At 41.7% G+C, this 24620-nt stretch overlaps 1 protein-coding gene across 3 annotated transcripts in view; it reads left to right on the top strand.

Annotated features, from left to right (window-relative positions):
* Positions 1 to 24620, top strand: part of IQCH (IQ motif containing H) — a 197515-nt gene that overhangs the window by 24217 nt on the left and 148678 nt on the right. Inside the window, exons 5-6 of one of the 3 annotated variants that reach the window (XM_087856836.1) lie at positions 10021 to 10135; positions 15462 to 15481. The exons of 1 other annotated variant lie outside the window; for it this stretch is intronic. In XM_087856836.1, coding sequence (XP_087712962.1) covers positions 10021 to 10135; positions 15462 to 15481 — 135 coding nt within the window. Of the gene's footprint in view, positions 1 to 10020; positions 10138 to 15461; positions 15482 to 24620 lie in introns of all 3 variants that reach the window. One more of the 3 variants, XM_087856835.1, reaches the window with a different exon arrangement.

The following is a 24620-nucleotide window of genomic DNA, read 5'->3' as shown; positions in this document are numbered from 1 at the left end:
GTTAACAGATGTAACTGTTTGTAACAATCCCCCATATGTGGATGGGTGTTACACAAGTGTTAATTCTTATTATCTGCTGATGAATACTTGGCAACCTTAATTATGTACTTAATACGTGCCAGACATCAGCCAAATCTCTGCTCTCATGGAGTTTACATTCTAGTTGGGTTTGGGCAGTCATTAGGAAAACAAAACAACAACAACAAAAAAAAGATTTGCAAAGTAAATATATAGTATGTTAGTTGGTAAGAGAAACCTGGGGAAGGAACCTAGGGGCGTTGGATGGTCTCCCTTGTAAGGTGACACTTCAGCAGAAATCTGATGGACGTGAGGGAATGTCTTTGGCTGTTTGGAGGAATGGTGTCTCCATGCAGAGGAAACAGCATGTATTAGAAGTACAAATGATGTGGAAATGTTGGGGTTTGGAGCAAACGGTCAAGAGGGAATTCTCGAGACATCTTCAGTGCAAAAAAAGTGGTTTATTAAAGAAAGGGGACAGCGCCCGTGGGCAGAAAGAGTTGCACTGGGATTGTGAGGGGTGGCCCATTATATATTTTCAAGTTGGGAGGGGGTTAGGGATAGCGTAAGTCTTTAATGGATTTTGGAAGCAAGGTTTCCAGGACCTTGAGTGGCTCGCTGTTGTTAGGGAAAGGTCATTTATTACTGTCTAGTAAAACTTTAGTCATGAGACCTTCAGATGTCTATCAGTGGGCCATATGCTTGGAGGATGACTGCCAACATGTATCTTGGAGGGCAGAGATAAAGGAAGTTTCCAACGGAATTTTTATATGTTAAAGTAGACTTACAGGATCCTGGGGGTTGGGCTAAGATTGCCTTTTGCCCTTAGCAAAGTGCCAACATGGAGGCAGCTGAGTTCCTAGAGGAAGGTCACTCTACCTGTCTCAAGGACTAGTCAATGGGCTGTAGGTAGTAAGGAAATTTAGTTTTTTTCTTGTGCCTTGGTTTCCCACATCACGAACAGCAAAGAAGCTGGAGAGGAATATGCAGGGGGAGGGAAGTAGGAAGAGTGGGAGGGGACCAGATGTCGTGGACCACTGTGAGGACTTCGGACAGCTCTCTGAGTGAGATGGGAAGTCACCGGAGTCTTCTCCTGCTATGAGGTAGAAGGGAAAGGGCAGCAGCGAGGGGACCATTTAGGAGCCTGTGTGGGCCACGATGATGAAATCCTAGCTCATCCTCACAACATTTGGGGGAAAAAATTATCATCCCTGTTTCACAGCTAAGGAAATGAAAGGTGGGAGATGATTCTAATTTAAAGCAAAGTGACAGCAGAACTGGGATTCAAACACAGGTATATTTGACCTCAAAGTTCTGGCCTTTTCCTCCCCATTGTTAAAAAAATACAAAAACTTGAGCTCCCTTCCTGTGTTTACCACAGGGACATTTATGAGCCCCCCCCCCCAAAAGCAGAATAAACTCCTGATTTGGTTCACAGGTGGCCCTGACCGTCCCCAGAATTATCCTCAGATACGTCACTCCAAACTTTCCTCGAGAAGCTTCTCAACCAACGCACCTGATTAAGGTGACCTTTTTCACTTTTTTTTTTTAAAGATTTTATTTATTTATTTGACAGAGAGAGACAGCCAGCGAGAGAGGGAACACAAGCAGGGGGAGTGGGAGAGGAAGAAGCAGGCTCATAGCGGAGGAGCCTGATGTGGGGCTCGATCCCATAACGCCGGGATCACGCCCTGAGCCGAAGGCAGACGCTTAACGACTGTGCCACCCAGGCGCCCCCCTTTTTCACTTTCTGATTTGTAGCAGTAATGCTAATATAGCAATTATGAAGCCACATTAGAATTATTTATAATACATGAGGATACTCCAACATATGCAATACCGTTGTACTGTCACTGGCTACTATTCAGTTGGTTTACACATACATTTTAAAGAGGTTTATACTTTACAATGTACAAAAGCTATAGCTAATGGGACAGATGATTAAATGTGGTATTTGGGGCTATTTCTACCAAAAACAGGCATCAAGAATAGGCCCTTAGGACTCTATCTTCTAGGACTATTGTTTCTATGGCAAGATGTGATTAGCTACGTATTTATGACTCATAGCACCTTCTCCAGAAACATAAGTTTTCTTATTACAAGTGCAAAGACTGCCCAAATTTTATTATATGGTATCCCATGGTTCAACATTTCAAAGGTGACATTCCAAATTTCTCATGCCTTGCTCCATGGCTTACCAGGAAATGTGAACTTCTGGGCACACAGGAGAGCCCTCATTCCCTGGCCACCAGCTCATGAGGATAACTTGTAGCAAAGGGAGGGAGGCCATAGAATTAGCAATTGGCCCATGTGCCATAAAAATTGGGCAGAATGTCACCTTTGGCACACACCTTTGTCCCCTGATGTCTGTGTCACTGTGGCATACAGTAATGATAACACAAACATAGTATAACTTTAAAAAAATGCCTTTCACCACTGGTAAGCTATTTCTGCAAATATTTTAATTTTAATGGTACTACGTGCTAGGTGGTAGACATACGTATCTCTGTAGGAAGCTCAGAGTCTATAGACAGGTGTTCTGTGGTATGAGGAGTGCTATCGTAGAGGATTAGAAAAAATGCTCTGGTAGGGTTTTGGAGGGGGTTGGTGGTATGCCGAATGCCTGGGCTTTGTTATAACCTGTAAGTGCATCATCTCTCAAATCTGTTTCAAGTACAGTTGTCTCTGACCTCTGTGTCCTAGTCTGCCAGCTCACATAGCATGTTCTTGCAAGAATTCTTCAACACTCTAAGGACCTTCCCTGACCTCTCATTATTTCACCATTTATCACTTTTGCCTTATTGTCCTCTTCCTCCCTAGCTAGGTTAGGTTGCGTGCTTGTGGCAGAAATTGTTGCTTCCCTGCCCAATACCCATCCTCCCTTCTGCATTACTAACAACTATGATTTTGCTCAGAATGGTATCACACCATGAGGACGATCCCTCATTTCTGGGCCTTCCTTGCAGCTAAGTAGGACCATGTGTCCCAGTTCTGTCCAGGACTCATTGGGGCAGCAGTCTCCTGGGAACTGGGTCTAGGGACTCTCTTGCTTTCCTGATGAAAGGGTAGAGTCACAACCGCACATCCCTTCTCCTCTTTCCCCTTTCCTCCTGTCTTGAACACAGACATGACATCTGGAGTTGTAGCAATTGTCTTGCAACCATGAGGGGACAAGCATAAGGACAAAAGGCAACAGTGTGAGAAAGGCAGAAAAGAAAGAGGAAAAGGACTGGGCCTCACTGGCTTTCCTGAGCAGCTGAGTTTTAGCTAGATCGAAGCTGTTCTATAAAGACTACATTTCCCAGCCTCCCTTGCAGTTAGACATAGGACCAAGTGTTGGCCAATGAAATGTAAGGGGAGGTATTATGGGCAGTTTTCTGGAAACTTCCTTAAAAGATAGCTGGCTCGCACTCTTTGACCCTTTTCTTCCCCTTTATTTATCCTGCTGCCTGGAATGAAGCTGGGATGCCTGGAACTTTATTAGCAAACGTAGACCCCGAGGAGGAGGCCCATATATCAGAGATAGCAGGGATGCTGAGCTGGAAGGAGCCTGACGCCTAGCAACTTCATGGACTTCCAGACCAACTCTGAACAGCCGGTCTCTGGACTTCGTATACATGAGAAGAATAAATTCTGTCTTATTTAAGTAATATTCTTCCAGTTTTCAGTCATATATAGACAAACTTAGTCCTAACCTTCCCATTACCAAATTTATTAATTTTTCTATGTCTGGATTTATATGTCATAGAAGAAGTGTCCCTCCTCCTGTCAAGCTCAGTCTCTTAAGGCCTCTGCTTTTGCACTTATCCCTTTACGTTACCCATCCATTTCTCACTCAACCATCCCCAGCTCTTTGCATGACTAGCTTGGTTTTTTCACTCAGGTCACAATATAACTGTCATCTCCTCAGAGAGGCTGTCCTTGATCACCATATCCAAGGAAGCCTCCCATTATTCTCTATGCCACTTATGGCAATCCGAAATTAATTCTACATCTGCTCACATGGTTATTAACTGATTCCTCACATTCCTTCAAGAACGTCAGGTCCACATGGACAGGGACTTTTTCTTGTTCACCAACACCTAGCAGGCTCTTAATAAATGTTGGATGAATGAATCAATGAATGACTTTTGTTGGGAGTAGAGACAGAGATTAGGGGAGGTCTCCCAGGGGATGTTACGCCTGGTCTGAGCACAAGTTTGAGAGTAAAAGTGTGCCCAGAAGACATTGAAGAGGGGGAGAAGACGACATTCCCAGAAGAGGGGACAGAATGCTCACTCACAGAGGTGGAGAGAACAAGTTGTATGCGGAGACACGCTGGCTGGTCACTGAGCAGTCAGAGAGCATGGAGAAGAGGCGGGTGGAAGGTAGGAAGGAGCCAGATCATACCACCCTACGGGAAACTATTAGGGGATCTTAAAGAGGTAAGAGACATATCTTAGTGATCAGAGGTTCAGTCTTTCTAGAGGTTATGCAGAAGATGGATTCACAGTAAGGAGACCACATAACAGCCATTACAGAGGTCTACGTAATAACCAAGGAGGGCCTGGACCAACGCAGTGCCTGTGAGGATTAGAGCGAGAGTAAAGGATCCAAGAGACGGATAGGAAGTTGCGTCAAGAACCTATCAACTAACATTTCTTTATAATGTGGCAGCAGGCTATGATGGAAAGAGGCTTTGACGTCAGAGACATAAATCAAATCCTGTCTCCTCACTTGGGATTGTCTGACTTTGAGAAGTCCCTCAACCAATTATCCTCATTGGTAAAGTATTAATATCACATAATCCCTCTTGTCCTTTTATTTTTAAAAAAAAAGATTTTATTTGAGAGAGAGAGAGAGAGAGAGAGAAAGCAGGGGGAGGAGCAGAGGGAGAGGGACAAACAGACTCCACACTGAGCACAGAGCCCAACGTAGGGCTCGATCCCAGGACCCCAACATCAGAACTTGAGCTGATATCAAGAGTCAGATGCTCAACTCACTGAGCCACCCAGGCACCCCGCCTCACGTCCTTTTAAGGACTAAAGCCATTGGATCAGGACAGTACCCACCTATTATGCTGCCTGACTCAAAACAGAACTGCAGACACACCAGCCCCTCCCCCAACGTTTCTCGTAGTCTACAGTTCAACTCCTACAGGTATCAGAAAACAGGAGGGGCGCATCTGACTAGACGTAGTTAAGTCTTAAGGTTTGGTGAACCTGAGGCAGTTAGGCAGCAGCCGGGCAATCTCAAAGCAGCCTGGGGTTAAGTGGTGCTGTTACTGTCAGTCCCTCCAGCCCCGGCAGGGAGGTAGGGGGGCTGCCCCAGAGCACAGAGTGCTCGAGTAAGAACTATAACAGAACAGCTACTAGTTAGCTTAGAGTCACCCTTTAGTTTTAAAGATTTTTTTTTTTATTCGACAGAGATAGAGACAGCCAGCGCGAGAGGGAACACAAGCAGGGGGAGTGGGAGAGGAAGAAGCAGGCTCCCAGTGGAGGAGCCTGATGTGGGGCTCGATCCCATAACGCCAGGATCACGCCCTGAGCCAAAGGCAGACGCTTAATGACTGAGCCACCCAGGCGCCCCATCCTTTAGTTTTAAATAGGACTTTTTACTAAAGAAATTGTTTTTTGAAAATACAGACGGAAATCCATGTAAGCAATATCCAGCTTGAACAGTTACCATAATTTTACAATTCTCTCATCTCTTCCCTCCACATTTTTTGGTGCAAATCCCTGACATCAGATCATTTTACCCTTAAGCGCTTCAGATAAGGACTTAAAAAAAAAAGTAACTATTATCACATCTAACCTAGTTAACAATGCATTGATAACTATAGAATTCCCAGGTGTTGCTCCGTTTCCCCCAATTATCTTAAAGTTGTTGTTCTAATGTTTGAATCAGGGTGTAAACAAGGTCCACACAGTGCGTTTGCATCTCATTTCATCTACAGCATTTTCCCCTCATTTAAAACAATGCCACTTATTGGCCGAAGAAACCAGGCCATGGGTCAGATAGGTTTTTCCTCACTGTTTGAATTTGGCTGATGGCAATCTCACAGTGTCATTTTATGTTTTCCTCCGTCCCTAGTATTTCTTGTGAACTAGTGGTTTTATCTAGAAGCTTGACCAGATTCAGGTAACATCTTTTTGGCCAAAATATGTCATAGGTGGTGCTGTGTACTTCCTCTTATAGGATATCGGGAGGCAATTTCTTTTTCTCCTCTAAAGATCAGTGGGTCTGAGTATTACTGGCTCAATCTACCCTTTATAAAATTCCCCGAATGGTATGACCGACCCCTGATGTTTCCTTAAATACATTAGTTCTTCAGGGATCGCAAAGCAGTGATTTTATAATCCTCCCTTCCTTCTGCATTTTTTGGCTTCTATGAAGAACTGCCCCTTACTGACTCTTTGGTGCATCTGAAAAATAGATTTTTCAGGAAAAGGATAAATGCTCGATTCTTTTCCTTTATCTACTTTCAAATTAATGTATCAATTTTATCATGTAGGTTTTTTTGCGAGAGGGGAAAACATTCAGAACTCGCGGGTTTTTGCATATTTGAAGTGTTTCAATCCATTACTGTCATTATGTTTTGGCCAGAAGGCTCCTGAGTAGCACTTTATCATTGCAAGATACTTACCGTACATTAGTCATTTCCCTCACAAACAACCCTGGGAAGGTAGGTATTATTACCCAGCTTTACAAATGAGAAATCTAGATCACAGGGCTTGAACCACGACTTGAGGTCTATTGTTCTTTCCATTAAATATAATAATGGTTGAAAGAATCAGAGCGTTAAAGGTGATTGGATTCTTCCCTCCCCCCCTTTTTTTTTTCTCGTTTTAAGAGTAAACAGCAGAGGTCTTTAACCAGTGGGAATATGATATTAAGCAATATACACTTTAGAAGGCATTACTTGGGGCAAACACTGTGGAGAATAAGGTTATGCTGATAATACTGTAACTTAGTAAATAGCTCGTCTCAACTTAGTTTGTGAAGCATTTCGATTATGATTACTCTGTGTGAGATCTACTGCTCAGATGTAGGTCATTTTATGATCTGCCCATGTCTGGGGAGCTGGTATTACACGCTGCCCAGTGTTTTTAATTCAGAACTTCTTCGAAAAGAAAACCTTAGCCCCTTATGTTCAAACTCTCGTTTTAATAGCATAAGCTATTTCCTTCTTAGATAGCTTTGTGGGCATAGTAATAAAATAAATACCACAAAATCACTGATGAGATGAAAATTGAACTCCCTGCTTCTGTGCAGCCATGTAGGTAAAACAGTAATTGGCTCGGATAATAACTTTGTTCTTACAAACCAAAGTCTAAATGAGAGTCACGTTTGATGTATCTGCTTGTAATTACTGTCAAAAGGAGAGAACTCAAAGTTTGGATTGTTAGTGACTCAAGATAGATTAAATAGATTGCTGCCTTTTCTTGATCAATTCAAGAAAAATTTCTGAAAATTTATTTGGTATTTATCTTACTGTTGATACAAATTATCTTCCAGGGCTTTCTCTCCTGCTTAATGGAATGATTAATTTTGTTTTTCTTTTTTAAATTGACAACTGTTTTTCTTGAAAAGATCTCATTATTGGGTCTGATAGCACAGCTGATGCTTTTAAGTATTTCCTATATAGTTCTGTAGGTGGTTTGTGAAACAAATTTAGGCTATGGGTGTATTTGGTAGTGATTTACAGCAAAACCATTTGATACATTAATATTATTTAAAGGTAGTCTCTTTTATATGTTTTTAAAAGGGAAATTTAATCTTGTGTTATTATTTTGGCATACACATGTTTCGGTGCTGAACTAGTAAATATTAGAATATTAATCATTTTAAAGGACCTCTCTCATTGCTTCTAGAAGCCAGCTAATACATAATTGATACTACAACCTGTCATTTCTTTGGGATTTCTATTTACATTCCGATTCCTGTCCATAAAGATCTATGTCCAGTGCCACAGAAATGTAACAATGAGCAGAGAACTGGATTTTGATGCCACTTTTAACAATGATTCTGTATTTGATAATTTCCTCCCTACCCCCATACCCTAGCCACACAAAGTTGATGGAGCATGATAAAACTAAGAAAACTGCTATGGTCCACCAAGCCAATGATTCCAGAATTAAAAAGTTCTAACAAACCTTAGACATGATAGATGAAGCTATTACCATCAGTCGTATCCAGGGTTCACCTTTAAAAAAACACTCTAATCACAGAAACCACATCCAGTCAATATAATACATATTAGCAATTTCCTAATCCTTGGTAGGATGGAAATTATTCTGAAAGTTTAATTAAGAAGGAAAAAATTATGTTCAGGTATTAATTTCAATAAAAGAGACACTCAGCTTCCACGCGAAAGCCCCGGAGTGGTACTGTGAGTGTGGGTTCCCCACAGAAGGAAAGCCATTTATAATTAGGCACGATGTTGCTTTTGCAACGCCACGTACTTCCAGGAGAAGGAAATAGATATGCTCTCTTTGCAGCCTGTATCCCTGCATGGGTTAAATAAAGTGGACAGCTGAGTGCCCTTATTTAGAGATTTAGCTTAAAAACTGCTATTAAAAAAACAACACAAAAGGGAGGTTTGGAGCCTGTGTTAAGAAATAACTAATCTGGACAGCATACAACCCACAGGTATTTTTGTAGGCTCCCCCGTCACTTTGACCTTAGGCACAGCCCCATTTATGAATGCTGATGACCAACGAAACATTTAGCTGGATCACGAACTGATCTTCCCGGTGTCTACGACCATTCTAACAATTGCACCAGATCACCCCCAGAACTAAGACACTCAGTTGAAAGGAAGATTTTTTTAAATTGCTCACGTCACCTCCTTTGTATTTTAGGATTCCATTTATACAAAATACCCAGCATGGGCACATCTAAGAGACAGAAAGCAGACCAGTAGTTGCCAGGCGCTGGAAGGAGGAGCAAATGGGGAGTGATTGTTCATGGGTGTGAAGTTTCTTTTTGAGGGGATGAAAATGTTCTGAAATTAGGGGTGACGGCTGCACAACTTCATGAATATGCTAAAAACCACTGGCTTCCATACTTGTAAAGGTGTGAATTTTATAGTATGCAAATTGTATCACAATAAAGTCATAAGACCTCAGAAACTTACCTTTTAACATCAAATCGTAGGACGCCAAAGCAGGGGAGGGTGTGGGGTGAGGGAAGGTGGAGGGTTTGGAGGGTGGGGGTGGCGTGAATAGTTCCTCAAGAGACCCTCAAGTCTAATTGCTCTGTTCTGCCCGTAAAGAAACGGACTTCCAAAGGAGGAAAGTGACTTACCCGAGGTCACACGCAGGCAGTCCCGGGGAGGGCAAGACGGGAACCTAGCTAGCTCTCTCCCCTTTGCCACCATCACGGTGCCTTCTCTGGTGTTTACGGTCGGGCATCTCAGCAGTCACCAATTTGAAGTCTTTAAAATGAGGGACACCTGGTTCGAACGACAGGCTTTTATGTTTTTTTCTAATGATAGCACACGTTTTTCCTATAGACAGCAAAATCTCTGTGAAGGAGTAAATAAATGTGTTGTGGTAAATTCACCAAGTCCAAAGTGAGATGTACCTGTAAATGTCCTGTGAGGAAAATGGCCACATTAACAGACCGAGGGAGCCCTCTACCTGTGTGTTTGTAGTATAGATTTCATTGGCAAAATCCTTGACCTCGAAAGCGAAAAATAAATCGACACCAGGTATTCTGGTCCTTTGTCCACCTTGCTTGGCTTCTGCTATGATTTTGGAGCAAATGAATGGTGTCCTAGGATATATTTGTACGAGCAATAGGATACATGGAGAAAAATCTACAGAAAATTCCTTTTCTGTGAATCAAAGAGACCAATTAGCAGCCTAAATAAAACCAAATATATATATAATTTTTTTGCCATAAGAATTACATTAAAATAATTATTTTCAAAGAACTTCACACTCCTTTGAGGATATAAAATGTTAGTAAGCATTTTGGTTCATTCGGCATGAAAGTTTCATTGTTTCTTTGTTTCAGCGAAAGATTGGGTTGAACGTAAAAATCATGCAGGATCCAGAAAACATCCACCACAGAGCTGCTGTAAATGCGAACTATGGAATCGGTTTGCCATATATTAATCAGAGAAAAGCATGTGTAAGTAACGACTTGTTTTAATGAGCTCCTAATATTTTTTTAAGAATCAAAAGTCATATATTTCGTAAGATACAATGTAAATTTTTAAGTAAAGGTTTTGATCCTTAGAATTTTGGGGAGATGAAACGGAGTGGCTTTCATTCTGTTTATAATAATGAAGGATTAAAAACATGTAAACCTATTTTTAAAAGATCTATTTGTAGCTCGTCCAAATTTCTGTTTTATCTGATGTTCTTAAATCATCTGGTATCATAATTTAAACAAGGATGAAATAATGTAACAACAACAAGAACGAAGAGAGAAATTTTAAATATTTTATTTGATAGTAGGCTTACCGCTAGAAAAATCAAAAGCAAGCAGCAGCATCGTAATTGGCTTCAACGCATGTGATCTTCCAGTACACAAAATTTAAGAATATTATTCTAAATCTGAAGCAAGCAGGGAATCATTCTCTAGGTCAGCAAGATGATGGGAGGAAAGAATGGTTAAATGGAGATTGGCATTAAGTGACCTCAGCATCCACGCCTATGTGTGCCATTGACTGGCTGCTCAGTGTCCCAAAGCAAGGACTGTCCTTTCTGTGTTGTGGGGTTTTCTAAGGAGATGTAAAACGAGTGCTTCATTTTAATCGAGAAATTATTTGACTTGCGAGTATTTCTAATACGAAAAACAATCACTGAGGCGACACCTCTACGTTTGTAAATACATTTTTAACCTTGCCTTTCCCTCAAAAGCTCTTACATGTATGCTTTGGGGAAGTCAAAACTAAAAAAGCAAGATGAATTTTAGAATTAAATTGCGAAACCATTTCTAACCAGAAGAGTCTCTTGGATTAATCTTCTAAATTTCCTACACAGACATTTTCATCTGCCTAGTTCATTCATGTAACCCTGACATATATTTTTTACTTTCTTTCTATGTGCTTTATGTTATTCTAACAGGTTTGGCTTAAGTGCACTTTATCATAGACATACTTCCATAGCCTAAGAAATAACCAGAAAGTTAGATATTTTTATTCCTGCTGAAACTTTATTTAAAATGTCACTGTGAATAATGTGAAAGGGTTTTTATCTGCTTCCCATGAGCCCAAAGCCCTTGAAATAAAAATATTATTTCTTTGGCTGCACAGACAGAAGCAGATTTCTCTTTTGTTGTTGTTGGTTTCCCCCTTCAATTTAGAATTAATATTGGCTTAGCTGGTGGAGTGCTGGGGCTTTCTAACCCAAGGCAACTGCTGCATTTCCAGCAAACTTTTCCTGATGAGTATCGAAGTTTTAAAAGGCACTCCTCTAGACTTAGAGAGGATTATGCTTGGCTTTAATGAATGGGAGCCAAGATTCAGACATAAATAGGAATTCCAAGTTATATGCAAAATCTGGGGCAGAACCTTAGTCATTTGTTATATTTTTCCTAATTCCCAAGACGATGAGTGCTTTGGTTATTGTGCCCATGTACTTTGAACACAGAGAGTTTGGGAAAGCACTTGGCCTTGCATGATATGGAGAGAATATACACTCATTTATTGTATTCAAGATCCTTTTTTTCCCCATTACACTTGACTCCATGGAAATCTACACCAGAGCACTTTAAAATGTATGCACATTATATACATTTTGCTCAAGCTGATGTTAGCATTTCAATCAAAATAGTTGATCCTGGCATTTCACGTTGCAAATGTATATATGATGGTAGTAACAGAAAATCGTTATTTTCATTCTGGATTTATAAAACGGAGACACTGTGCCAAAAGTCCCGTTCAAGAAATATTCGGGTATCGGTTTTAAACAATCGTGTAGAGCATTAGGGAACAGATACAGTTGTGATTTACCACTTATAAAAATGTTTCTGAAAGCACTTCCCCACACTGCAGCAACGTGTCTAGTGTCGTGATGTATAGTTAATTAGAAAAGCAGCATCAAGGCTAATCGCTTTTTAGAACTACTCTAAACACTCAAAGGGGATTATGATTTGGCTGCCGAGGGCCATGTGTTTCCTTCCTTCTTATGAAACTTGCACAGCTTGTCAAAAGCCTGTAAATAATCTTCGACATTTTTGACAGAGCAAATTTGAATATGTAGCTTATTTACATGATTAGTTCCTAGAAACTGGTATTTTCTCCATTTTACGAAGAGGTATATTCTTCCTAATCATAAGGGGCTGGTATATGAAAGCACATATACCCCAGACATACACACACACACACACACACACACACACACACACATGGCTTCAGAATTTTATATCCTGTAACTATATGTAAAATCAATTTACAAAAAAGTACTAAAAGTGAAACTCACTAATGAGTTTTCCCAATATCTTAAATCTGCCAAATTATACACCACCACCACCACCACCAACCTTCTAACAGGTTTTAGAGCAGAGCCCCACAGGCACGGGGAGACAAGAAGAAATCTCCGAGACATCAGCCTCACACTTCCTCACTGACATTCCAGTTAGACTTCCTGATGCAGCGCGTTCAAAGATCTACAGAAAATTTGACTTTGATTTGTTTCGCTTAAATAAAAAGGGTTTCTTACGAGGCTTGAAACATGTATCTGTTAGCATGAATTTTAAAAGAACAATTATGAATGCATAACAAAATAGCCAAACAAAACATTGCTTTGAATCGCTGCACAAATAACTCTGATTATAACTGTTATGACCTAGAAAAGAATCATAAAACCATTTTTCTTGTTGGCAACCTATGAGTCGCTGTAGAATTATACCAGTCCTTTGGTCCCACTTTCCAAATAAATAAATATATAATGCAATGTAAACTTAGAATCTTTTATTTATTCATGAGGTTGAATTTAATACTATTATGATTTCTCGATTTTATGAGTCATACGTTATGCGGTGTTTTTCACTAACTTAGTTGGGTAGCAACCACACTTCACAAATCATGGTTTCATTCTTTACTGTTTCACTTGGGGTGTACAGAGTAATCTCGCTCGTGAAAGTACATTCATTTCTGAAATGATAAAGTAATGAAAAGTGAGGCAATTGTGTTCGTGTCAAATGATTAGAAGCAGCACCAGAAGAAAGGGGGAGGGTGGGGCGTGGGGGGGGGCGGGGGAGAAAGAAGGACGATTTCAAAACATGATTGTTGTTTGAAGCCCATGCATATGGCCACAATTACAGTCACGACGTAATTTGGCAATGGTAGCAGAATTAGATTTAAACAAATTGATGTTACACTGCAGTAATTCAGAATGAGCTTGTTGCATTTATAAACCATAACAAGAAGCAGAGTGAATTAATAAACCCTTCTTGTCACTAAAAATAAAAAAGGGAATAATTGCTGAGACGGAGTTAACAGATGACTAGAGTCAGCATCCTTTCAGCCTAGATATGGGAAAGTGAAGGTCACCCCCATCTCGGATGACAAAGAGGGAACATTTTGTTGGTAAACAAATTAATCTTTTGAAAGGTCGCCATTTGTTTTAAGTTTTTCTCCAGTTCTTGTCATCTGGAATCAGAGATTGACTGTCATTTCACTAGGCAGGGGTGCAGTTGAAACCGACAACGCGGCTTCTGTACATATCAGCATTCCTTGACAAAACTCGGTGCCTGATTGCGATGCTATGGGCTGCTGGTTTACAGCTGTCTCCGGACAGGCACGGAGGCCCACCCCTGAATTCCAATAAGATGGGCCTGCCTATTCTGCCGGCTGCAAGCTGGCCCTCTGCCCACAAGTAAAATGTATTGTAGTTCGAGCCAGCAATTATCTCTTTTACTTCCTTCTGTGCTGCTTCTGTTCCTTTTTTCCAAAAACAGATGTGGGTATTCACTCAAGTTCCGCATCTATTCTTTCTCACACCTGCCGGGTCAGAATTTTGACAGAGGGAGAGTCGGCCAGCAATCAGATGGAATTTCGTTGAGAGCCGTTTAAAAAGAAAATGTGGATTTTTTTCAGGAAACGTGGAGTCAGCATCTTGGCCCCCCTCCCCTTTCCCAGGAGCATTTGGTAAATTAAATTAGTGGAACAAAAGGAAAATAGCTTTAAAGACATTCAGAAATGCCATATCCTATTTATGACACACAGTCAGTACCCAAGCACTGTGATGGCAACACACAGACGGCATCCCCACTTCTGTCGTGCTCCTCCTGATTCCTCACATGTACTCCCCCAATATGGCAGTGGTGGTGGCGGCGGCGGTGGTGGTGGCGGAAGGGGTGATGTACCACCTTTGTAAGTGGCTGCTATTTACAACTTTAGTTCCACCTGGGTTTTGAGTCTTGGAAAAGCTGAAGAAAGTGATGAGACAGTTGTCATTGGCTGTGTTCGGGCTCTCTCACAAAAGCCCAATAGGACTCTGGGAGCGGGAAGAGGCTATTAGAGGTTATGCCCTCATTAGGTACTATTCACAAAAAATCCAGCGGTAGGGGGTTCCCAAACTTCCTGAGAACGTGTGTTTCCCGAGTTTCTGTGCTGAGATGCCGCACGCCTTCCCAGACCCATCAACCCTATGCAAACTGCAAACGCTCGTACGCTCTCAGCGTAGGGATTCTGGGGCCCACTAGACCGCGTGGTGTGAATCTTCCTGGAGGAGGGACCTCCCAGAAACAGCCTGCATTGTTTCACATGTAAAATGTCCATAATAAATGTATCTCATAGGATCGTACTGAGATTTAAATGAGAGAATTCAAAGCACTTAGCAAAGGTCCTGGTACAAGTAAGGGCTCTGAAAATATGAGTTGTGACTAGTGGCAATTTTCGCGGATTGTATTGTGCCAAGTTTTATACTGTCATTTAAAACTTGCATTACTGTAGAGGGTGAGGGAGAGGACCAAAATATTACTGAAAAGCTCCCACGGATTCTATTTAATATTTTCTTTGATGATGCCTTCTTTCTCACACTGATGATATGAGAGCAGGGACCTTGCTATCCCTTCAGTGTGCCTGTTTGTCAGACCTTCCAATGCCCCAAGCAGTGTTTTGCACATAATAGGTGCTCAGAAGAGGAGTGGTCTGTCTCCTCCTACATCCAATCTCTCATTGAAACTAAGTGACCTGATGCTGAGTCCGGAAGTAAAGAAACGATGTTGCTGGCCCCGGTCACCCTGTTTGCATAGGGCATCCTCCCACTAGACCATCCGAGAGAGTCTCCCTAGTGAAACGCCCTCGCTCCTGGATTCCTGCAACAGCCCTGCCACCAACTAGCTGTTTCCCAGAGCAAGTTACTCCACCTCGCTCATTCCCATCTTCCAGGGTTATAAAATGGGGAAGTTGGGTTGGAGGCAGTCTGGTGTGGGGATAAGGGTGTGGGGTTGAGTGGCTCAGTTTGGGTCCTATCTGCTATTTTCCAGTTATGCAACTCCAGGCAAGCAAATGCAATCTCAAGTCCTCAGTTTCCTCTTCTGCAGAGTCAGGACAGTGGTGCCCATTAGGCAAGGGGGTTCTGGAAATTATAGGTAATATAACATTGCTGGCACACAATAGGTACCTCATAAGGTTCCCGGCTTTGGGGGAAATGAGCTAATATTAGAAATCACATACTTCCTTCCCCTTCTTCACACCTGTGCTCCCGGGGAAGGATCTGATTTGGCTCCTTTCACCCTCCAGTATAAATGAGTAATAAGGCTTAATGCTCTCGTTTTCAAATTGTTATGGAGAACGCCAGTGAGTTTCAGGGAGACTGCAAGCATTTAATTCATATTTAATTTTTTGATAAATATTTGAACCATTTTAAAGTGTAATAAAGAAAACACAGACATACTTAAGTTAGGTACCAAATTTTCGTACATACTAGATATCATCAATGGGTTAGTTAGTGCTGTCAGGTTAATTCTGTGAGTGTGTGGGCATGCACGCACACACACACATTTGAATTCCTTAGGAAGGCTTTTTTATTATATGGGGTGTATCTTTGTACGAGATCTGAAATTCAGATCTGCTCATATATACTCCTATAATAATCACACAAATAAGTGAAGGTTAAGTCAGCAAATACATGTCAAGTTCTTAAAGTAGTTCCTAGCCCCTACTAAGCATTCTACTGGTGTAAGCATTACAACACATGTGTGCCACCGTGCAGTCAAAGCCAGGTGAGTTCTCTGGAGCTCACGTTTGGCAGCGTAATAGTCAATGGTACAATTACAACAATACATGTCGCACGGTGGGGATACAGCATTACCGATCGTCTCATTGCTCATTTCAGTTTGGGGTTGGTTCTCACCTGGTTGGAAATGTGCTGCACGATCTTCATCTGGCAATGCAGGGCTGCCATATTACTTTGCTTACAGCTGTACATGAAAGGTCAGCAATAAAGCATCCTCTTAAAATTTGGACTCAACACGCAAAACAAAATTAGATTGTTTTGCAGTTGAGTGACTATCCGAAACAGGAGGGTGCCGAGATACCCGAGAAGAATTTTAAATGGGACATGATGGAACATCTTACAACGTTACAGGACACATTTGAAAAGTACTTCCAGTCATTCGACCCCCCCCCCCAAGAATAAGAGCACTTGCTACACTGTTGCAGACACTGTGCTAAGGGCCTTATGTACACTCTCCTCTTTAACCCTGAAACCTATAAAATACGTGCTATTTTTATAACCATTTTACACATGAGGAAACTGAGACTAAGGTTAAGCTACTCACCTAGGTCATGAAGTAGATAAGGAGAGTTAGGATGCAAAGTGTTTATGAAATGTACAGGACAAATCTCCCTAAATTAAGTACTCCCCAGCTAATCCTTAATCACTAAGGAATACGAGCAGTTGTTAAACGATGTTAGTGATTCCATTTGAAACAAAAATTCCTACTGTTCTTTAAAGCTTCTGGACCATTTTAATTGAGGGAACTCCTGAGATCATAAACACCATAACAAGTTGTTAGCTATTTGAAATTCCTTATCCATTGACATCAGAATGTTCTCCATCTTGCGCACGCAAGAGAAAAATACAGAAATAGACTGTATGCTGAGATGGATGCAAGATGGTAGCTATTATCTGTACCTCTTGATCTCATAATTTGCCTTCATCGAGACAACCTCATTGCTTCCAGTGTTGATTTACATATGATATATATGCTTATTTGTGTATATGACTCAACATACAGAATTATACTAAACTCTTGTAAAACTTGCATTTATTTACATATCAGCATTCTATTTGAGGTTGCATTTGGAAAATAACTTCTACTCCTGAAAACAAATTTGAAAATCTTTGGCAGGGAGTATTACTTCTCCCATGGGTTTTTGTTTTTTAACAAGAGTAAATCCTCTATTTAATTAAACCAAAGGACTTAGACTCTATTAAGGGATTTCAAGCATGAGTGGACAGGGAGAAGGGGGATTTGGGGATGCAGGAAGAGAGCCTTTCACTGCCCTGGAATCATCCCAGGTCAGCAGCCACCTGCTAACCAGCTAGCCTTGCTCCCTGATGTGATCCAATGCCTTTGCACTTTGTGACTTGGGTTTTGGGCTTGAGTTTTGGTAAGTAGGAGGCTATGTTTCTAACCCTTAATTGCATTTGAGGAGCCAAAAATTACGTAGATGGTGGAGCCTGAGTCAGCTCTATAACAGCTTTAGGGCATCAGGGGTCCATGGATAGAACTGTATTTCAATATACTTGGTTTCCAATGTATACTATTTTATGCATTTATGAAAACATTATTCTGAGAAGGGGTCTATAGGCATCACCAGACTCCCAAAAGGATCCATGCCCCCCCCCCAAATTAGAACTCCCTGTGATAGATTTCCTTCCCTTTCCCACAAATATCCAGTGTGGGGCAAAGTGTGTATCAGAACAGAGAAGTATCCTAAAAACTCTGTATTCTTTATGGATAAAAGACTCACTTCTCTTAGTGGATGGTACAGAAAACCTACCAAACAGTAGATACATCTAGACTGCCACTGCAGATTTTCATAAGAATTGCATCCTCATGAGTGAAAATATAAACTTCCTGCTTTCCTCTAACCACTGTGTCTTTTCCATTCCAAGGAGGAGAATGGAACTGCTACGTAAGAGGTAATACTTGCATTATCCTAGTAAGCATTCTATTTAGAATGAAGCAAAGGAAAAATACTATAGCAAGAAGCACAGTAGCATTAGCCACAAGAGAAATGGGCCTAATAGAATTGTTTTTATCATGGCCCAGGTTAATTATCCACTGAGAGGTACTTGAGATGAATAAATACAATTGCTGTGTTCTCCAATATTCTAACCCATTGTACCTTAAACTGTACTTGAATTCAAGTATACATTCCTAGCCTTTTAAAACCTCCTTGGTAGAACAGAAGTAAGTACCCACAGACTAGAGTAATTCACCCTAAACTTTCTTTAAAAGCATCCTCTCTGAATCAGAATGTGTAATATAAGCCCAGAAGGTATTTATTTGGAGGAGATCCTTCTCATTAGGCTGTAACGTTGGGACAATATGCCACCAAAGTAGCCAATTTATATAGTTTTTTGATTTCCATTCTATCTGCGATGATAGCCTGGATAAATCTGTTCATGGTTGGCAACCTTGAGGTCTGGAAGCCGCCGTGAGCTTTTCAGTGGAAAGAACCATAGACCGAGAGGAGACTCAGAGAACGTGGGCGCTAACTGGGCCCCACCACTGCTGTAATAGCTTCACTGTCATGGGAACATCATTCAGTCTCTAAGGACTGAGATTCCCCGTCTGTATCCTGAGAAGACAATCTGGCTTGTTCGGAGTCCTCCTCGTTGGGCCACGGCTCTGATTCCCTGACTCCCAGATCAATGCTGCGTTGGTGCCTTGGGGAACTGCCAGCCTCTCAGGGAGACAAAGTAGTGATGGGTGTAACTCCCCCCCACCCCCGGGGTAGGGGGGGTGCGTGAGTCAAAATAGGCCTTGGAGGAGCTGGTGGGCGTGGCTGAGAGAAGAGGGACCTGCGTTGGAAGCTATACAAGCAAAGGTGGAGAAGAGGGAGTAACAGAGGGTGGCTTGGAGCTTTGCCTAATGATCTTGAGTTTTTATAAAGGGAAAAAACGCAAAAGATGTGGCTGGACGGGTAAGGCCAATTGATGGTTGGCCTTGAATGGGCTACTGAAATCTAATTGTGTTATCTCAGCCTAGATCATAAAAAGAAGGGCTGAAGGCATACAGTTTCTGAAATTAGATCATTTCTCCAGATGCTCTCACCGAAAGGCAGTTTTAGAATTCTCCTGAACGATCTCTCTCCCTTGATGTCCTCATTGGTTATTAAACTTTATTTCCTCTTTCTTTGGTGGTAAAGATTTCTTGAATTGCATTATCTAGCATTATCTCTTGAACTTGTTCAATGTTCCTGAAATGGCCTATTTAGAGTTCTACAGGCAGCCTTCCCCCTGACCATTTCCATACAACTCTGTCCCTGTCAAATGAATGGCCACTCAGAGCTGCCAATCTAGCTGGATGGCTGGGCTTTCTGTCCAGATGCTGAATATTCCCCCACTGCTAACTGGGACTCCACTGGAACCTCATCTCTAATCCCCTCATCTCACCTCTCCCTCCAGTATTAGTCCAAAGCAGGATCTGGGGCAAGACTGGTAGAGGCAAGAGAGCCAGGGAGAGCACAGGAGTGACTGGCTTCTCGCAAATGCTGGCTGCCCTCCCCTCCACTCTACCCTGCACCCCTTCTCTGCTCACCCCCCTTCCTCATTGCCAGTTACCAGCCTCAGCACTGGACAGTGTGAGCCCCTGAATCTCACCCGCTTGCTAACTCACTATAGTCCCACCTGCTCATGCAAAGAAAAACCCCAGGGGACTATCTTCATCCGAGTGTTTTCTAAAATACGGGTGTGTTTCCCAACTTCTCTGTTTATGCTAAACAGGGGGGGGAAAAAGGAAAAGTAGTGTTCATGGGATAGGCTTTTTTCTTCCTTTTTTGCTCTTTTGCAAGAAGTAAAAACCCTAAGAACATGTCCAAAGCGTTCTTATACTTAGAATAATACAAAAGTAAGTCCACTGGGGCCAGGCAGGTGACCTCCAGTCTACAGCTATGTCACAGGTCGGCAATTTGCAGCTGGAGAACCCAGGAGTGCTGCTAATTTGGTGCCACCCAGGGTACGTAGGACCCTTAACTTTACAGTTAGAGATTCCACTCTTGGGTGCAGCTGACCCCATGAGAGACTGACGTATAAACTGAAATGCCATCGTATTTATTCTAAGGAGAGTTGTAATGGTAGGACAAGCCTGAATGTTCCAGTCTGCCTGATCTGGGGAGCACATTGTTCCCTTCTTAGAAAGAGAAACGGACGGCCCCGTTACAAGGCTCCTTAGTGAACAGGGAAACTGACTGAGGGTAATTAGTTGGACAGTCTTCCTGGTGAGCGGCATTGCACGTTTCTAGTCCGATGCATCCATCTGTGAAGCTGCTCCTGCCAACGGGAGAGGAATACATCCCCGTGGAGTGCTTTACGGACACGGAGAAATTCTGACTCTCTGGTTCAACTTTTTATAATAAACAGCTACGATCTGCTTGGACTTGACTCTGTGAACGACGTTGCACAGCACTGAGCTTCTTATATCCATGGCCACATCGATCCCAGTGGAGGGAGTGATATGACCTCCCGTCTTACTGATAAAGAAACTGAGGCATAGAGAAATTATATTTCTTGCTCCAGTCATGCAATCAGTGAGTGGGACAGCCCGGATTCAAATCCAGGCCTCTCTGATATTAGAACCTGTGCTCTTCACCACCGCCTTTCCTTTTTACTGATTTCCTACAATAAAAGGAAATTATACCTTCAGTTGGCACCTAGTTCGATAACACTAGTTACACTACATTCCTTTCTGGGGCCTGAGGCCTTTAAAGCAACTTCGGCACAGAGCTGACCACATTGATCGTGTGCTCATTTTGTTAGCTTAAGGCTCAGTCCTTGTCACGACTCTTTCTTCCTATCTGAGTCATTGTAGTACCCAGAGCAGGACAGGGACCCTGGCTGGAAGAAATAGGAGGCATGAGGCATCAGAAGGAGAAAGATGAGAGAGGTGGGAAGGAACCAGTAATGCAAAGGATCCTTGGGGATTTCTTGGTGAGATACCCTGCTTCCCTATCTCCCAGGGAGAGCCCGGGTGTGCTACTCAGGGCTGGACAGTTTCTCAAGACGCTGGGGCCACTTAGAGCAAAAGAATTCTGCTTTCCCCATGCCTGGCTGGTGAGAGGCCCAGATGTGGCCAGTGGTTAGGTTCAGTTGTACTAATATCTCTCGTGACCTATCCACTTTGTTTAATACGTTCCTAAGAAAATTCTCTTCTGAGTTTCAAAATACTGTTTTCCATGTCTAACCAAAAAAGGGGCTGATCCTTGTACAATGTTATCAGGAGACACTGTAAAGTGAAAACAGGCATTGACCTAAGAGAGGTAGCTGACCACCAAGAAAACATTATCCCCATCTCCTCTTGACCCATTTAAAGATTAACTGGATACTTAATATTGGATTCATTTAATATAACCATAATATAACCAAAAAAAAAAAAGACGATTGACTCTTTCTTCCAAGGATTTTTAAAACTATAGCCTTCTCATTATGGAATTATCATCTAATCTAAAACATTGAAATCCCAAGGGCAGATGCCACCATTTTCCCACAGAAACTGGTATCTTATTCCATTTACCCACAGTTTCAAGTGTAGGACCTAAACTTCCACAGAAGGTTAGATCATTCCCCCACAAGCTCCCATTTTCTAATCTTGAACACTTGCAGAACACCTAGCTGTGCTTTTGCTCCAGGCTGCATTTTAAGCTGAAATGTATTACCTGCCTAGGAAACCGCATTTTAAGTAATAGCCAGCGTTTCTGAGTGCTTCTGCACGCTGGGCATGGTGGCAAGTACAATCTACGCAAATTAGCTCATGTAATCTTCACAGTAACCCTACGAGTTAAATACAATTACCACTTCCATTTTATATTTGGGGAAACAGAGGCAAAGTGGTTAAATAACTTGTCCAAAATCGCACAGTGACAAGTCAAAGGGTCATAATTCAAACTCAGCCAGTCTGTCTATGGTACCCCCAGGTAGCTTTGAGGATGATGACTTCGACCTACACTAGAAGAGAAGATGTGGGACCCAGCCAAAAACTGCTCCCTTGCTGACCAAGGAATTTGCTGGAGAAATTTCTCTACCTCGGTCTGGGAATAGAAGTAAAAGATCAAACTACTTAGGAAGAGGCTCTATTAACTCAAGGATTAGAACAAGAAGAGGAGTTAGTACTCTCCGGCCCCGCCCCAGGCTTATTGAGATAGAAGTGACAGATGTTGTGTAAGTTTAAGGTGTCCAGTGTGATGATTTGACACGTGCATACGCTACACTGTAATGTAGTAAACACTGTGTAGTATCACTGTAGTGCTACACTGTATCACCCATCACCTCATATAACTACCCCTTCTGTGAGTTCGTGTGAGAACATTTAAGATCTACTCGCAGGGCACCCGGGGGGCTCAGTCAGTTGAGCATCTGTCTGTGGCTCAGGTTATGATCCTGGGGTCCTGGGATTGAGCCCCATGTCAGGCTTCCCACTCACTGGGCAGTCTGCTTCTCCCTTTCCCTCTGCCTACCCTTCCACCCCTACGTGTACTCTCTCTCTCAAATATATAAAATCTTTTTAAAAAAATCTACTCTCTAGATCTGGTGCTTTTAAAGGTGGAAACTTACTTCAATCAGACTGTAAACTCCTGGGGTGCCTGGGTGGCTTAGTTGGTTAAGCACCTACCTTTGGCTCAGGTCATGATCCCAGACCCTGGGATCAAGCCCCACGTCAGATTCCCTGCTCAGTGCGGAGCCTGCTTCTCCCTCTCCTCCCTGCCTGTGCTCTCTGTCGCTATCTCTGTCTCTCTCTCTAAAATAAATAAATAAAATCTTAAAAAAAAAAAAAGACTGTAAACTCCTTTGAGGTTAGGGAACATATCGCCAACATCAAACATGGTGCTGGATCTGGTAAGAACCCAATATAAACTTACTGTTGGTTGATGCATATGTGGTTAATGACTTTGAATAACAGCTTGGTAAGGATCTGTGTAATTGAGTTAGGCTGTGTCAAGTTAATTTAAATAATGAAATACCATCGACCTCGTTTGGCTACATTTGTGGAGTACTCCTCTTATTGGCCATAAGAAATATCTCCCTAGATCTCTTCAGGTAGAATTTATTTTCCCTTCCCTAGATCATCATTGAATGATTTTTAAAGTTTGACATGCTATGCCTCAAATTCACTGAGCCACATCAAAGAAGAGTTGAATAAATAAAAAGATATATCATAGTCCCAAAAAGGAAAAATGATTATAAGAATGCCAGTTGTTTCCAAATTAATATTTATATCTAATGTAATTTCAATCAAAATTCTTATGGGTTTTATTTGGTCTGTGTGGAATATTAATTCTCTTCCACTTGCCAGTGTTCATCATCTTGAAAAATAAATGGGCAAAACCTTCAGGTTTCTTTTTTTTCCTAAAGAAGATTAATGAAGGTAAATTTTTCAGACAACTTGTTAAAACATGTAACAACATTAACATAATTATAACAGCATCCTATGGGTAGAAAAATTAACAGACACATCAATGGAATAATAAAATGAGCATGGATATTGACCTCAATGTAAATAATAATTTTGAATGTAGGGAAGGTGACACTGTAAGCTGGGGGGAATGGGAGGGCCGGTGAGTTGTGTGATGCCAAGTCACTAGGCTAGCAATTTGGGAAGAGAGCATTCAGTTAAGTCCTAACTTTACATACTAAACCAAAGAAAACTCCTCATGGATTAAAGTAAAGTAAAATGTTAAAAGAGAAAAAAATAATAAGAAAATCATAAAAAGAGAACTATTTTTCAAGTTAGCCAAAGGAAGGTTTCTCTAAACATCATAGCTTCACACAATATTAACAGTCTGAATTATAAGGAAAGTCCATGTTTAGATGTTTATATTGGACCCCAATCCTGGATCAGTCACTAACTTCTATATGATGTGGGGGCAACCACTTAGACTCCTTAGTTTGTTCATCGGCAAATTTAGGGCATTGGACCACACCATCCCTAAGATTCCTTCCAGTTCTGACAACCTACCATTCTGATTCTGAGCGAAATCAATTTCCTTTGGTTCCCTTCCTTTCCCTTTTCTGACCACCACCAAGATGTGTAAAACAGAAAAGCAGACTAGATGAAACTGTTTTCTGATAGTGGAAACAAAATTCACAGAAGGTACTGGTTTTTTTTCTTTTTCCAGTTATGCATTTCACAAAGCATCTGTTGAGTACCTATTGTGTACCTGACTTGTCCTAGTGACTTTTATGTGTTACCACTTTAAATTCTCAGAGTGTGTCAGATAAGAAACCCAGGGCATAGAGGCTAAGGTTTATGACCAAGCCTAATAATTAATATGTGACTTATTCAGAATTTGGGCCTATATTTACTTTTGACAGTCTGATTCAGAGTCTAGGAAAATTATCCCAAAAGAAACTGTGAAAAGGACAGGGTCTTACACACACACACACACACACACACACACACACACACACTACTAAGAGGACTAAATACTA

The sequence above is a fragment of the Ursus americanus genome, chromosome 28 (genome assembly GCF_024610735.1).
Source record: "Ursus americanus isolate L20-20 chromosome 28, mUrsAme1.1.p, whole genome shotgun sequence".
Classification (NCBI taxonomy): Eukaryota; Metazoa; Chordata; class Mammalia; order Carnivora; family Ursidae; genus Ursus; species Ursus americanus.
Note: the sequence above shows the minus strand (reverse complement) of the source record. Positions and strands in the feature narration are given on the sequence as shown.